General features: G+C 36.6%; 1 protein-coding gene across 8 annotated transcripts in view; it reads right to left on the bottom strand.

The window, feature by feature from the left end:
* LOC134743724 (uncharacterized) overlaps positions 1-17,160 on the bottom strand; it is a 70,432-nt gene that overhangs the window by 43,745 nt on the left and 9,527 nt on the right. Inside the window, exons 3-23 of one of the 8 annotated variants that reach the window (XM_063677328.1) lie at positions 16,108-16,248; positions 14,313-14,345; positions 12,845-13,027; positions 12,379-12,522; positions 10,334-10,516; positions 9,836-9,967; positions 9,221-9,535; positions 8,746-9,060; positions 8,346-8,660; positions 7,657-7,845; positions 6,773-6,913; positions 6,081-6,401; positions 5,574-5,756; positions 4,975-5,025; positions 3,391-4,773; positions 2,876-3,106; positions 1,621-1,752; positions 1,209-1,532; positions 937-1,125; positions 693-830; positions 372-476 (exon numbers count right to left, since the gene is read on the bottom strand). In XM_063677328.1, coding sequence (XP_063533398.1) covers positions 372-476; positions 693-830; positions 937-1,125; positions 1,209-1,532; positions 1,621-1,752; positions 2,876-3,106; positions 3,391-4,773; positions 4,975-5,025; positions 5,574-5,756; positions 6,081-6,401; positions 6,773-6,913; positions 7,657-7,845; positions 8,346-8,660; positions 8,746-9,060; positions 9,221-9,535; positions 9,836-9,967; positions 10,334-10,516; positions 12,379-12,522; positions 12,845-13,027; positions 14,313-14,345; positions 16,108-16,248 — 5,148 coding nt within the window. Of the gene's footprint in view, positions 1-371; positions 477-692; positions 831-936; positions 1,126-1,208; positions 1,533-1,620; positions 1,753-2,875; positions 3,107-3,390; positions 4,774-4,974; positions 5,026-5,573; positions 5,757-6,080; positions 6,402-6,772; positions 6,914-7,656; positions 7,846-8,345; positions 8,661-8,745; positions 9,061-9,220; positions 9,536-9,835; positions 9,968-10,333; positions 10,517-12,378; positions 12,523-12,844; positions 13,028-14,312; positions 14,346-16,107; positions 16,249-17,160 lie in introns of those variants that run through there. The other 7 variants (XM_063677330.1, XM_063677329.1, XM_063677332.1 and 4 more) reach the window with 7 other exon arrangements.

The raw sequence follows: 17,160 nt of genomic DNA, 5'->3' as shown, positions 1-17,160 counted from the left end.
TGGCGAAACAATGTACAAATTTTTTCTTTCTGTCCATTAGACTGTCCACTATACTATTTTTTTTTTACAAAATGGTGGCACGTTGATCAAATAAGATTCACCATCCCTGGTCTAGTAGTAACTAGATCTAGAAAACTCATCGAATTCTACCTACGAAGACGCTACTATCAACTGAAATAAGTATAAGAAAATAAAATGCAAAACAATATGGAAATAAACCGATATACAATGCAACAGTCTAAAAAAATAAGCATGCACGTGCAGTGAAATTCTTCATAATCTTTTAAGATGCGACTAAATACAGGGGCATAAAAGGTTTGGTGGTAAAATCGTGATTTTTTAATTAAAGGGTTGTTCAGGGGAAGGAGTACCCTCTTCTGGCGCCTCTTCGTCTTCAGGATCTCTTTCTTTGTCTTTCTTTTTCTGTGTTTTTCGCATTGCCTTTGAATTGCATAATTCACATAACGTTTTGTTCCCTAATAAAAATTTTAACGGTTACTTATTTATTTATATTAGATACTACTAATACTACTATTGAGTCTGTACCTGTAACAATGTATTTCTCCTCCCTGTGTGGGTTAACATTTCAGATTAAAATTACATAAACTAGTATTTTTAGTGTAGCGTTGTGTGTATTAGTTGTGTATTGTACAGTGTTAATAGTGTGATACAAGATCAAAGTCGACACTTACAGAAGTACACAGCAAGAGATCCTTCCTCTTCTATTAATTTGAGTAAATCTTTACCCTCGAGAGCTTCAATTACATCACCTGATGGATTCTTTTGAGTCAACAACCAGTTTAATAACTGATGTTCATCGTAAAGATCACCTGCAATATTTAATTTCATACTTTAACTTGAAGATACAGATACATCCGACAATAAATCGATTTTATTTGATTCATGTTTATCAGTGAATGAATTACGAGTATTTACCAGCGTAAATGACAGGGTCTTTAGATCCCATTTTGAAGAACAGCACAGCAGGTAAAGCGAAAACTCCAAATTCCTTGGCCATCTGCTTGTCGTCAATCTTGACAAAGTTGATACCGGCGCCGTCAGCGTCATCGTCAATGTGCTCTATCTCCAGCAGCACTCTGGGACACTGTTTGCAGTCATTACTGTCTAAAACATGTCATATGTGCAATACCATTGAAATTATAATGAACAGTCTATTTAATATTAACCACTTCAAACTGATAACTCACAAAAGAATACTGCTACATAATCGGATGTCTGTCGTATCTTCTGAAACATTTTACGATTAACTTTTTCTATGTGATCCGTAAGTTCCATGTTTTCCGGATTGGTTAACCAGTCCAAAATCTCTTCCTCGTCATCCATGTCTCCGTCGTAATTGATGTATTTGCCCTTCCTAAAGTAGGTGATGCCAGGCGGATTGCGGAAACCGTATTTCTTGGCCATCAAACGATCGCTGCATTTTACTACTTTGATGCCGTACTCTGATGCTTCGTCATCGATTAGTTCCACGTACCTTAGAATACGCGGAGTCTCTGGATCTTCTTCTTTATCTAAAAGTATAAATATGGTCAAGCAAAGATTTCGCTTTTGAATAAAATATATATTATTAACGAGGCTGTAAGACTAGTAGATACTTACAGAAAACAACTGCTAAGAATTCTTTTGTGTCAATATATTTGAACAACTTTTCTCTTTCAATATGTTCAATACTTTCATCTTCCTTTTGTTTGACCATCCATTCCAGCACTTCTGATTCATCCAGTAAATTACCTAAAATATTTCCTTAGTTACTAATTTGCTGAAAAGGCTGTGTAAATTAACAAATGAATTAAGGAACCCACATCCATTTTAATTATATTTAAAAAAAAACTCACCCGTTTACATCCAATAAACGTCATGCTCGGAATATACTACAGCAATACCATGCTGACATCATTCGTAAATTAATGAATAATGATAAGATTAAGTATAATAGAAATAAGTATTTATTATAACAAAAAATATTGATCCAGCGCCGACTAAACAATAAATAACAGCCATGCGAATTTTCGGTCAAACAATACAACTTACATATCGCCATATATTGTCACTCAATGCCAGCACCGATCAGATAAATAATGGGTTAAAAAAGGAGACTTAAATAACAAAAATTGTACGTCACCGGCATTGCGTTGGTGTTAAATTCAGAACAAATTATTTTATAAGTTTTGTAGAAAATAAAACCTATGTTTATATTCTAGAAAGTACGTAAAATAGTTTATTAAATCTTTTACAAAATAATGAGATTCCATGAAGACTAGAAAACTATATGAACATGAAATCCTTAAAACAATAAGTCTTTCAGATGACTCGGCAAAATACAATAAGAAATGCCTTCGTGTTGTTGTTTTCCCTCACTTTAATTTAAAAATATTGGAATCAATTTACAATAATAATAATGATTTATACATCTGTTCATAGTCACAAAACGTCCCAATATCTGGTCTTCACATGTTCAATTATATCGTAAAAAAATATTTTTTAAAGATGACAAGAATGGTCCGTATTCACATTTGGTAGAGTTAGTGCTGATTTGTATAGTTTGCTGATGTAAATACAGTCCATTTGCGTTCAGTTAAATACAACATTCAACCCTGTTATGTGCTTGCAGGAATCAAGGGACACGAGGTTACAGAAAGCTAGCGTGTTAATGTGCAACAACCGATGCAACGTTAAGCTGGACTCAGAATTAGAGGTGAAACCGTATTGCAATTGCAAGGACTAAACGTAACATTCGTGTCCTCTTGATGCCCGTGCACTTTCTTGCGGCAGTATCAGATGATAAAATACTGCTACAAGCTATATTCTAACATGTAATTTTACCACCACCAAGTAGTTTCAGACCCGTGTGAACCTTTTTTTCCTTTTCCCTTTTCCGGCTTGGCGAGTGCTTTCGACCCCTTGGCGGGCTTTTCTTGCTGCTTGGGGCTTCCCTTCTCGAGTTTCTTGGCCGGAACCTTGGTCGGGATGGCTTTGGCTACTTTGGTCGGACTTTGAACTTTAGTGGGACAGCATTGGTAGGGTTCGTAAGTCATTTTTGGGGCGGCCGGTTTCGCCCCCAATCCAATGTAGAAACAGCGATCGCCTGCAGTCAGTAAAAATCTCGTTTATATAACCCGTAAAAACCTTAATTAGAATAGTTAACTGCGAGTTAATGCGCGTATATTTTGTTATGCGCTGTCTAGAAAAGATGATATGTTAGTAAAGGTATAAAAGTTCAGAAAACATTTATTGGTAAGCGCGAATGACTGCAGGCGACAGCTGGAATGCTATGCTAGGACCCATGCGAGTTCCATAACTCGACCATGCAGATGTGTGTGGGGTACTTCCGTGCCTCCGTGCAGGGTCTCAGGGCCAACCTTCATTTACCTGTAAACATTCGTTTTATTCTACCGAAAAAACTATCGTCTTCATCGTGATCGTCGTCATCGTCGTCGTCGTCATCCTCGTCATCATCATCATCATCGTCGTCGTCGTCATCGTCATCATCATCGTCGTTGTCATCGTCATCGTCGCCATTGTCATCGTCATCGTCGTCGTCGTCATGGTTTCGCAAATTATTTCTTTTATACTGAATTCCTTTCTTGTGCCCCAAATAATTGTTACGTTTCTTTTTAGATTTTACACTGTCATCGTCACTGTCGTCATCGTCGTCATCATCGTCATCATTTTTTTGGTGTTTTTTTTTACTCCCTAAATTACTACCGACTTTATTTCTTTTGAAGGTTGGTTCATCATCGTCGTCGTCATCATCAACGTCGTTGTCGTTTTCATCTTCGTCGGCATCATCATCGTCGTCGTCATCATCATCGTCATCATCATCATCATCGTCACCATCGTCATTTTCATTACCATCGTCGTCGTCGTCATCGGTGTCATCATTATGTTTACTTTTCACTGAGTTTTTTTTTACTTGTAAATTTTTTGAACCAGCACCCATATTATTTCTTTGATATTTAGTTGATATTGTTTTTGATTTATAGCTTCTTTTATCATCCTCGTCATCATCGTCGTCTTTGTCATTGTCGTCATCATCGTCATCGACGTCATTGTCATCGTCATCATCGTCACTGTCATCATCATCATCATCATCATCATCATCATCCTCGTCGTCGTCATAATCGTCGTCGTCTTTGTCATTACCATCATCATCGTCTTTCTTACTATGTTTGTTACCAGGAATACGGATTCTTAATTTACCCACAGTTTTCCATGTAGCTTCTTTATTTTTTCTTAACTTTAGTAATTCTTTTAATTTAGACCCTTTTACTTCATTTTCCTTGTCGTCATCATCGTCATTGTTGTCATCATTATCATCGTCATCGTCGTCATCGTCATCATCGTCGTCTTTATCATCGTCATCGTCATCATCATCGTCGTCATCGTCACCATCTTCATCGTCGTCATCGTCATCGTCGTCTTTATCATCGTCATCGTCGTCATCATCATCGTCGTCATCGACACCATCTTCATCGTCGTCATCTTCATCGTCGTCGACGTCATCATCGTCATCGTCATTGTCGTCATCGTCATCTATTTTCGGTTTTACTTTCCCATCTTCCTTCCTTTTTGGATCACCGGGGAATCTAACTTTCAATGTTCCGATAGTCTTCCATTCTGTTGGTTTTACCCTTTTCGGTGTATTTTTCTTATCCACATCTGTATTTCCGCCAAACCCCGAGGCTTTACTACCATCTGCATTGGCCTTCGATTTAGTATTAGCTTTATTTTTATGTCGGTTGCTATCTTCACCTGCAGGCATTAGTAACTGTCATGCAAAATGACATAGCTCAAACATTCAGCATTTTTAGCGTAAAGAAATAACAATTTTATATTTAGAAGACTCTCTTTAAGAATGATGTCATGCACGTAATATTGAATAAGTAATATAGTTTCTAAGTCAAAGATCGTTTATTCTTAATAAAAAATCTAGAAATGGATGTGGATTCTTACTTTTTTGATCTATAAGCCACTGGAGGACCTTATTTTCGTTCTTTAAGTCACCTATAAACAGGATAAGGAGTTAGCATATTATTTATATCAAAACTCTTCCCTAAATTCATTAATTAGGAATTTTACAAAAAAAAAATCATTGAGGAAATTTGGGATTATTTGATTTATTTAGTTTTTTGTAAAGTTACACAACAATTCCATAGTTTTTAAGTGGTTAGCTTATTTACAAAATAAACAATAGCCTTTACAAGGTGTAACAAATATAGTGGGGATCAGTTTATGGGCATATTCGGTATCGGGTTCCGATTAGGAAACAGTAGAAGGAAAAGGCTCTTGGCCTTTACGAGTATATGGAGGGTTGGCCGACTTGGACGACCTGACCCATAACAAAAATTCCTGAAAAAAAAAATCTTCTACTTTTCCCTAATCAAAACACGATACAGAATATGGACCATTTTTTTCCCTCAATTTATTCTTACTTGACGTTGTTGAAAATTCCTTTTTAAAGACCAAAAGATTGAATTTGTTAAAAAAACATCTACCCTTACAAAATTAAAAAATTAAGATTAATATTTTAATTACGACATATTTGGACTTACCATCGTACATGATCGGAACGCCGGTCTCATAGTATACCAGAGCTGGGAAACTGAAAATTCCAATGTCTGAAGCCAGTTTGGAGTCCTTGGATTTGACGAACTGAATCTCGTATTTGTCTGTGTCGTCGTCAATTGTCTCCAGTTCTTCGAGCACTTCGTCGCAGGTGTCGCAATCATCACTGTCTGTAATAGTAAACGACAAATTATAACTAAAATTTGTCCCGAACTCGACTATGTCAATGACAGGAATTGCTAAATTTCCATAATAAGCATTTACTGCTTTAACTTTTTGAACCTTTTGTACCTAATCACGCATTAATTCGATTCGAATATTTCACGTACAGCAACCAAGTACCAAGGCTGTATATGATCCACCGATTGATATATAATCAATCGCTGATATGATCCTATTGGCATTTGTCCTGCATTTTGAATTTGTAACCTTGCAAAAAAGGAACAGGTAACAATTACAACGGATAACTTATTAAAATCGATCAGGATACTTACAAAAAAAGACGGCAAGATGTTCCACATCAGCAATTAAATCCTTCAAAGTCTTCCTGTCTACGCTCTCAATAACGTCAGGCTGAGAGTCAACTAATTCCAACACCCAAGACAAGATATCTTCTTCATGCATCAAGTCGCCTTCATAGATGGTTCTGAACTTGTGGCGATAGAAAGCCAAAGCCGGCAGTTCAGACAGGTCGTATTCCTTCTCCACTCCTTCATCAGAAATCTTAACAAAATCGATGTCTTTTTCTTCGCACTCGTCATCGATGTTTTCAAGCTCGCTGAGTACTTTTTGTGATTTCTTGTCGCCCTCCTTGTCTGGAATAGTGCAGAAATGAAAACATTACAGTAGAAAATATTACAGTATATTTATCATCGATTTACATCGATTTTAGTTTAACTTTCATTGATTTTAATTATTCTCTAATTTTCTCTTTTATCTCTTTTATGTTTCTATACGTACATAGTCCCTTATGTTTGTAACCTTTAGTATTTTTTTCTCTTAAACCACGCGGGAAAATCCTTCACACGCATTGCTTCACACGGGACAATTCACAGTCATTATTGATTTAGTTATAGGTATACAATATACTTAAATAAATGTATTACAAATATACATTAAATATGTATACTCCATACACAGCCAAAAGGAAATAAATTCAAGTTTCAACTAATTGGTAAGTACTTACAGAAAAAGACAACGATATGGTCGTTTTCAGCGAGGATCTTCTCCAGCATCCTAGAGTTGACCTCCTCGATCTTGCCGGGGATCTCGAGGGTGTCTTCGTCCGTCAGCCATGACAGCACTTCATCCTCGTCCTCGATGTCACCTGGAATTGCCAATTGCATACATTTTATTGACGAATTATAAGTAACAACTTCAAAACGCAAAACTAATCATCCTCCAATAGTTCTCAACAACATCTCAATTCAGCAGGTGGAAAGTTTCAAATATTTAGGCAGCATAATTACCAGGGACTGTAGGTGCACACTAAACATCGTTGCAAGGTTTTCCTTTTTTTGCAAAGGTCAAATCATCAAACAGAACACATAAAAATTGGATTAGCTTTTGAGCCTAATTATATAGAGAACTTATGAAATGGTAGCACACCTCTTATATTTGGTAAACCGTTCTTATAACATTTTATAATCGTTCTTTTTAAATTTTGATTGGTAATTTATTTTGTTTTGTTTTTATTTTATTTAATTTCTTATAGCAATTTAATTATACTGATACAAATTTAATACTACTATACGAAGTTGTAATAAGATAATCAACTCGACAAGTTGTAGGTATCCATAAAAAAATTAAAAAAGTAGACAGTGGACGTCAAAGATATGTTGATGTGACGTTTTTGCACCTTCCTCCCTTGTAATAAGGCGAAAACTATAAACATATCCTTGACCTCGACGTTAACTACTACGAGTTTGCCACTTAACTTACTTGACATACGTTTTATAAGCATTACTGCTGAAGAACAATTTTCAGTTCAACCACGAGGAAAAAACGTTTGAGAACGGAAATATTTCTGCAAGACTTAGTCCAAACACAAGAATAGGCAAGATTACTGACCCTTATAAATGAGTGGGTCCTTGTTCCTGAAGAACACAAGCGTGGGAAAGGTCTTGATGCCGTACTTCTTGGCGAGCGACAGGTCCTCGGTGGTGACGAAGATGATGCCTGTTTCGTCCAGCTCGTCGTCGATGTTTTCAAGCTCGTCAAGGATGTTGTCGCATTCGTCGCCCTCTTCGCAGTTGCCGCCTGGAGTTAATTGTGTTTTCGTTTAAATATTTTAAGTATGAAATGTGAATTCTGTATACCAAAAGGACACTTTTGCAAGTCTGATTGTTGATAGCCTCAATTTCTTATTTGTTAACTATATATACGTTTTTATGGTGGTTTTAATTAATGAAACTTATTTTTAAATTCGAAATAGAAAGAAATTATATCGTACCATACATTTAAAAAAAAAGTTTTTGTAAGTTTGTAACTGTGAGATTAAGCGTCGGTTGCACCGAACCGTCTGTCACCCTTAAATTTTATTGCATGAGAAGTTTCATAGATCACTGCTGCGTGACGTTGATCAGTCTGTTAACTTTGGTTGGTACAACAGGCCCTAAGTGAAGATATAGTTTGATCGGGAAGCCAAAGTATTGCAATTGAATTGGTATATAAATGGGCATTCATTAATGACTTTTATATCTCTATCACTAGTAATCACTATATGTATAAAGAGTCGAATAATGTAAAAATCTACTTACTGAAATAAACGACCACGTATTCGTGCTCTTCGATTAGATCAGTCAAGATTTCATCAGTAACCTCCTCAATGGTAGCGCTGTTCTTCTGTTCAATGAGCCACTCCAATACTTCATCTTCATTCATCAGGTCACCTTCGTAGATAGCGGGGATGTTCTCTTCAAAGTATACGAGGGTCGGCAGATGGTCGATACCGAATTCTTTAGCTTCATTCTCGTTGTCCATTCGCACAATAACGATACCTTCCTTTTCTAGTTCATCATCAATGTTTTCTAGTTCATTGAGGATCCTTATATCTTGTTTGTCCTCTTTGTCGTCTGAAATATTAAAAGTTTATTAATTAATTTCATACACTTGAAAGGGAACGTATCAAATTTCTCCTTGAGTAAGTTTGATACTTACAAAAGATAACAGCCAAATACGGAGTACTTTCTATTAACTTGTCCATCATCTCATCAGTGACTTCAGGAATCTCACTATGTCGTTTCTGATGTAGTAACCATCCGAGTAATTCATCTTCCTTCATCAGATCGCCTTCATAGATGTGAGGGATACCTTTCTCGAAGAAAACCATAGTTGGGATGGATTCAATACCATATTCCTTGGCTTCTTTATCGTCATCAATCTTGACAAAGGCAATGTCATTTTGGTCACATTCGTCGTCGATGTTCTCCAGCTCAGAAAGGATCTTTTGACTCTTCTTCTGGTCCTTGTCGTCTGAAATAAATTCGAAGAACTGTATTTCATTTTTATGTCAGTTCTTCACGGGACAGTCGAGAACGATTCAAGACATTAAAATAATCATCGGTAAAGTAATTTTGGCATTGTTTCAAACTGACCAATTTTAAGGCTACGAGAGTGTGAAAAAAATACTTACAGAACAGCACAGCGACATATGGCATTTTCTCGATAATGAGGTCGAGCATTTCATCAGTGATATCCTCAATTTCGTCGCTCTCCACTTGATACCTGAGCCAAGCTAATACTTTCTCTTCCTCTTCCAGATTTCCTTCGTAATAAGTCGGGATGCCCTTTTCGAAATACAGAAGAGTTGGGATCTTTTCAATGCCGTATTCTTTAGCTTCTTCATCATTGTCAATCTTCACAAACGCAATGCCAAGGGTATCGCACTCGTCATCAATGTTCTCAAGTTCTGCTAATACTTTCTGAGATTTGCGATCGTTATTGTCATCTGTGAATAAAAACCATAGTTTCATCAGAATTACGAATGTAGTTATAAAAGTGCTCACGTAAAGTAACAAACTGATGAGATATGGTGTTAATGTGTGAATTATGATAGCTCTCTCTTGCTCTAGTCTACAAACACATCATATGGTATGTATGTATTTTACAATAGCTATTTACAAGAATAAAATGTCCGGTCTGTCTAGTCGTCAGTCTAGTGTTAAAAATCATATCCACATTCAAACTGCTCTGGAAACAGATTTTATTAGATGTTGCATTTGTTGAAAACTGTATAGTGTGAGTTTACAGAATAGCACGGCAACGGTTTTCCCGTCCTTGATCAACTTGTCCAGCATCTCATCGGTGACGTCCTCGATCTCGTCCTTCTCCAGCTGCCCCACCAGCCACTCCAGGATCTCTTCCTCGTTTTCAAGATCACCTGAAAAATTTACGCATTTATATTAATACACTATGTGTGTTATAAATGACATGAATCTAGGAACAATAACGAGAACTTCACATCAATCAAGTTACTTGATGTCTTGATTCTAAAAATAAAACAGAAATCTGAAGAAAGAAACTGAGGAAGTTTAGGTATAAATCTAGAAGTGTAGTGTTTAACATCTTTCAAAATAAGACCTATAAAACTTCTCGTAACCCAGTTTTATGTTCAAACATACAAGTAGATGCTGCAATATTTTCAGGTGAAAACATGAACAGTAATAAAATCTATGTAAACACAGTTCTTTATTTTGAAAGACTTCTATCGGAAACAAGTCTATTCGAGATAATGTATTATTGTTACCGTCGTAAACGTTGGGGATCTGCTTCTCGAAGTAGACGATGGAGGGGATGTTGTCGATGCCGAAGGAGTTGGCGGCCTTGGCGTCGTCGATCTTGACGAACTGGATGCCGTGGCGGTCGCAGTCGTCATCGATGGTTTCGAGCTCGCCAAGGACTGTCATTGATTCCTCGTCACCGTGGTCATCTGGGAAAATATTTTATTTATTTGATCGAACAACAGAATACAGATATACTGAAAGGTATAGAAAGAACTAAAAATCCCACCAAAAACATTTTCATGTAAAATGTTGCCAAGACGACCATATATCTCGCACTAACAAAAAGTTATCAGATCTCATGTAGAGCCAAGCTTCTAACTCTACACGCCCTAACTCTACAAACTCTACACCTTAGTTAAAATATGTGGCTTGGCCGAATTTTCAAAAACGCTGAAATTTGTTTTCTTCTCTTTTAATAAAATACATTTTTACTAAGTTTCAAGTTCCTAGCTTAAAATAAAATTTGAACCCAGTACAAACTTTCAACCCCGTTTTCACCACCTTGGGGAATGAATTTTCAATAACTCTGAAATTAGTTTTCTTCTATTTTAATAAAATATCTTTCAACAAAGTTTCAAAGGTACCTAGCTTAAAATAAAATTTGAACCCCTACAAACTTTCAACCCCTTTTTTAACCACATTAGGGGATGAATTTTAAAAAACGCTGAAAATACAATAATATGCCTTTATTCAACGTTTCAAGTCCCGCGCTCAAAAAAATGTGTTATCTCCATACAAACTTTCATCCCTTTTTAACTCCCTTAGGGGATGAATTTTCAAGGTGGACGACGGCCTAAAGAGACCTGAAATCTTTAAAGTTAGACCCAAAGATGGCACTAAATCGTGCAGAGTGGAAACGTTGGGAGATGAATTTTTAAAAACGCTGAAATTAGTTTTCTTCCTTTTTAATATAAAACCTTTTTACACAGTTTCAAGTTCCTAGCTTAAAATAAAATTTGAACCTCAAGACAAATCTTCATCCAGTTTTAACCCCCTTAGGGGTTAAATTTTAAATAACGTTCAATTAAATTTATTTTGTAATCTTATATCATGCCTTTCTAAGAAGTTTAAAAATATTGGTAATTGATTTAAACTTTCAACCCCTTTTTAACCCTTTTAGGGGATGAATTTTTAAAAACGCTGAAATTACAATAATATGTATTTATTCAACGTTTCAAGTTCCGCGTTCAATAAAATGTTTGATCTCCGTACAAACTTTCATCCCCTTTTTAACCCCCTCAGGGGATGAATTTTCAAAAACCCAGAAATTCGTTTTCTTGTTTTAATAACCTACCTTTATACGACGTTTCAAATTCCTAACTTAAAATAAATCTTGAACCCTGTACAAACTTTCACCAGGCTGTATCTCATGAACCGTGATAGCTACCTATAGATAGTTGAAAAACCCTAAGAACGACGAAGCGCTTCGAGAAAAGGTAGGTAAGTAGTGCCCTTGCGCTTCGCTTGGCTCTTCTTGGTGATCCATTAAGATCCATTTTCAGATAGTTAATCCTCTGTGAGAACTTGTTGAGGATTTAGGTAAACGGAATATGTGAATTGAAAGTACCATTAAACCATTTAAATGCATACATACTGCCGAAGATCTTAACCAGTATGAAATGGTTCAAGGTTGCAAAGAACCGTAACCTATTTTCGTGAAAGCTATAATTTCCCGTTTGACGTCATTTACAAGTGTAACCTACATTTTCTCCTTTGAAGAGAGTGTAAATATATTTTTAGAACACGTACGTATTGTACGTATGGTATGATTGTTTTTTTTTTATTTCTATTAGGTAGCTATGTAGTGAGAAGGCTGACTATAAAAAGAAACTGGCGATTCTTTATATCTAAATAAATAGTTAAGTACCATACTGGGACTGACGAGATGAATAAATAGATACGTACCATACTTGGACTGACGAGATGAAAACACACCTTTGAAAAAGTCGTCAAAAGGGATGGACTAGTTCAGCTTGTAGGTTTACGTAGTTAAAAACCATATACGTACAGAAGACAACAACAAGGTTATCCACGTTGCCGATGAGGGTGTTGAGGGTCTTGGCCGTGACGTCTTCGATTACATCTTCTTCGTCACCGGTGGACTTGTTGGCGATCAACCACTCCAGGACATCTTCCTCTTTGCTCAACTCACCTAAAATTTCAATGTCACGTTTGAATACAGTGTGATTTTTATTCGCTTTACCACCCTTAGCTAATAAATTTATGAATATAATACCAACTAAATGCAAACAAAAATAGATAATTAAAAAAACATAGGTAAGTAGGCTTTTTCAATATCTATAACACAAACTATTTTTAATAAATGCCAAATTATCAATCAACGCTACGAATGACAAGACACTGGTATGATTACCGCAAATTATGTTATGCAGAATGCTGCCAAGGCGTGCATATGATGCATCCGTCCATGTTGTAACCATCGTAACTAATCCATAAAAAGCTCTGTGACTCACTTTCATAGATAATTGGTATTTCGTGCCTGTAGTACACAAGTCTTGGCAACTCTCCAAGACTGTACTCCTCGGCAAGTTCTTCGTCGTGAATCTTGACGAACCCGATTCCCAGCTGGTCAGCTTCATCATCAATGTTCTCCAGTTCTTGAAGCGCCTTCGCACACTTCTTGCATTCGGGCTTGTCTGAAACACCATGACGGGATATTTAAGTAAACTTAAAGATTTTAAAATTATTATGTGTGCTTCTGTTTGCATACCTCCATGCTCCGAGTATTCTAAAGCAGTGCTATTACTGTATGCAATGCTCAAAATTACGATAAGTGTTGTGTGTTATTGGAAAATTAGGTGTTTTAATCGTGTGTGCATATGAAGCGTGTGTCGTGCAGTGGATGCCTCGGGCATTCTACGATTCGCATAAGTGGAATATAAAGCGGGGTCGGCTAAGTCCTAATGTGACTATACTATAACAAGGTGTCTGGATTTCTGGATTCTAATCGCTAAACATATAAAGTGCGTTGGGGTTTCACTAAAACTGTTAGGTACCACATTTTCTGTTTCTATTTAAATTGTATTATTACACAAATGTGCATCTCGACCTCGGCCATATTTCTATGCATGGTCTCGAGTATATAAATAGGTGAGCGTAAACAATTTGTGACATGCCGTCCGCTCCCATCACAGATTTAGGTCAAGGTCAATTATAAAACCGACGAAGATTTAGGTTGGTTCGGGGTGTTTGGTGAGACAATGGGGTTTGAATAGTCCGTTGTCGTCGGGGAGAACGCGACGTGCGTGACAGGTCGGTGGGGCCGTCAATCCCGGCGGCTAACGACGGAAATAGAAGCTCTGAAATAGCTCGCCACGACCCAATAATGCAAACGCGTTTTTGATTCTGCTCTTCCCGTTAAATTAGACTGGATTAATAGTTTGGCGATATTAAGTAGCTCGAGATAAATAGCAGCATTTTACAAAAACAGATCAAATATGCTTTCTCTCCGGAGGTTCAGGCGTCTATTTTCTGTTCAGAAGTAAATCTAATCTCAAGAGCTAGTAAATTTTAGTTGAAATTGTAGGATATTAAAATTTTGATAACCAGGGCCGATGCTTTTGTGACCGAGTTGTGGGCTTTAGTTATAATTATAACTTATAATTAAGATGACAGATGAAATTATTGTAATGATGATTGTAGGTACCTAAATATTGAATTATCGACTGTGTTTCAGTTTTTCTTATGACTCGGGTTATGTGGTATTTTGATCGAGTCAAAATTTTAACTAATATTATTCTCGAAATAATTTCATTAATTTGTAAACATTTTAACCTAAGATTTTCCCTTACTGCCAATTTAGTTTCGCTGAAGCGAAAGCGCGGCTGAAACATAAAATTACACATACTATTCTACAAAGCGAGAAGAGTTATGCCACACGAACAAAAAAAGGAACATGCCGCCAGCTAGAATCTTACTTACTGTTCGATGGGCCGCAATTTTTGTGGTCAGGACCTACGCCAAAAACACAGTAAAAACCAACGCCACAATGTACAAGTACAGAACACCACAGTACGCTTAGAGATAGAATGGCGTACCCCTGTAATCAATAGCTTCAAATTGAAAGACATTTACAACTATCTACAACTACTGTACAGTACTGTATTTATAAAAACGCTCCAATGAATCCAAAGTGAGTTAATTATTTATTAGTTAGAACAATGGGGAGATTTTTGATTCCATATAAAAACCAAAAAGTACTTACTTACGTTTGAAACTTGAGCCCGAGATTTTTGCCTTGATGTACTTTATACACCTAAGATGTTTTGAGACGTAAAGTACATAGTGGGTTGTTTCACACGCAAGAAACTCATTTGCTATTAATCCACCCACCTGACATGTTATATATAGTAAAGTATTTTTTCTCCAATATGCTCGGAAATTTTATTTACCTTATTGCATCAAAAATAGTACGGGAAGTTCTTTCGTTATGGCCAAATTACAATTTAAAAAAATTAAACCATTATTGTCCTGTTTTAGCGGACGGGAAGTGTTCATTACTGTATTGTTTTTAGGGTTCCGTACCCAAAGGGTAAAAACGGGAATTACTAAGAATCCGCTGTCTGTCTGTCCGTCTATCACCAGGCTGTATCTCATGAACCTTGATACTAGCAGTTGAAATTTGGGCGTGATAGCTAGACAGATGATGTATTTCTGTTGCCGCTAATAATAACAAATACTAAAAACAGAGTAAAATAAATATTTAAGTGGAGCTCCCATACAACAAACGTGATTTTTTTTGGCGTTTTTGCGTAATGTTACGGAACCCTTCGTGCGCGAGTTCGACTCGCACTTGGCCGGTTTTTAACTTTTTTTAAACATCCACTAAGAAAAATGCAAACAGCCAATTATTATAGCCGCGGGCCGTGTCTACGCGACCCGGTCTACTAGAGTTAGACCAAGATAAGTCTGCAACGATTTTGATAGCACACGCAGTGCAACTAGTGCAAGTGTTATTTCTTTAAACTTCAAAGTTCTACGGAATTATGACGAACTTATATTTTTTTAGTGCACAAGAGAGGTATGGGCACTGCGAATGACATCTCGCATTGTGTGGTAGGGCACAGGACAGCGGATGTCATTCCAGATCTAGAGCAGAGCCCAACTGGGGAAGTACCTCCACCTTACAGAAAACCGCAGCCAAATAACACTAGACCCTACTAATAGTGTTGTGTTCCTGCCGGTGAGTAAGGTTGCCAGAGCTCGAGGGAGAGGAGTGTTAGGGTCGGCAACGCGCATGTAACTCCTCTGGAGTTGCAGGCGTACATAGGCTACGGAGACTACTTAACATCAGGCGGGCCGTATGCTTGTTTGCCACCGACGTAGTATATAAAAAATATATATATATATATATATTGAATAAGTAGAATAATTTGGGCCTTTAAATTTAAAAAATAATTAAAGAGCGAAATTGTTTTAGACGTTTTTGATGTGACGGTTCGATTTGAGTGATGCTTAAATTATTATTATATTACCTATTATATTCCGCGCATGTTTGGAGAAAAGCGCTATATCCCTCGGCAGGAATAGCAATTCGTGGATTCGTCTTTGTTGTCGAAACTCATCCACGAATTGCCCTTTCCCGGCCTCTGCAATAATGTACTATTAGAGATCACTTTAATTACAAAGGAGCGTAATGTTAGTTGAGAAATTATTTTTATCACGATAGCTGATAAGTGGACGAATACGAAAACCCTTATTCCACGCGTATACTCACAAAAGAGAACGGCAACGTATTCCGTGTCCTCGATGATCTTGGACAGGATCTTCTGGTTTACCTCCTCTATCCGGTCCGGAAGGTCCATGGATTCTAAACTCGTCAGGAAATCCAGGACGCTTTCTTCGTCCATGAGATCTCCTGGAAATGTAAAAGAATTTTAATGGTTGACACATACCTTACGACCTAATTAGTTTTCTCATGCCATGTTATATTAAGATATAAGGTATGTTTTAATTTGTCACATTTGAAAAAACTCAAGTCTAAAAATAATTGGACTCAGTGATATAAATAACATATGATAGTAGTTTTAGTTTTAGGAGACTGATGATGAAATATTTAATCTGAATCAACTTGATGTAAGGCCAGGATTACACTTGTAAGTTTTACTTGCGTAAGTAGGGACAAAGTTATTTGCTAGAATAAGATAACGATATTCATATCTCATTCTGTAGTATAGCTGTGTCCTAAAACTAAAACTACTATCATATGTTATTTATATCACTGAGTCCAATTATTTTTAGACTTGAGTTTTTTCAAATGTGACAAATTAAAACATACCTTATATCTTATATTTATCACAGTCACGTTAGTCATCGAGATACTTTTTTTTTAACGGTAGTTTTCAAGATGTCGGCTGTGAATTAATTTAAAGCATAAAAAAGAAATTTGAGATTTCTTAAATTCTGTGGAAAATAATCAGTTCCATTCAGAAAGTGGATCTAGATTTTGGTCTTAATACCTATATCTCCTTATTAGGTGTGTGATATATAGTTATTATAGATTTCTAAAAAACTCCGTAGGGCGGCCGTTAGGCACTGCAACGGTAATGGCATAGAGTAACTTATACTAAAAAGAAAGAAAGAAAGAAAATACATTTATTTAACGCCACAACAGATTACATATATGAAAAAAAGGAAACATACAGACAAAAAACATTAGACGCTAAAATAGGACCCCACTCAGCATAATACTAGAGCGGTACTGTCATAGTAAATTTTGTAACCCCAGCAAATTCACTGCCATCTGTCGACACACTTTTAAACTAAAAAT

The sequence above is a fragment of the Cydia strobilella genome, chromosome 8 (assembly GCF_947568885.1).
Source record: "Cydia strobilella chromosome 8, ilCydStro3.1, whole genome shotgun sequence".
Classification (NCBI taxonomy): Eukaryota; Metazoa; Arthropoda; class Insecta; order Lepidoptera; family Tortricidae; genus Cydia; species Cydia strobilella.
The sequence above is the reverse complement of the archived record's forward strand: the minus strand, read 5'-3'. Positions and strand labels throughout refer to the sequence as shown.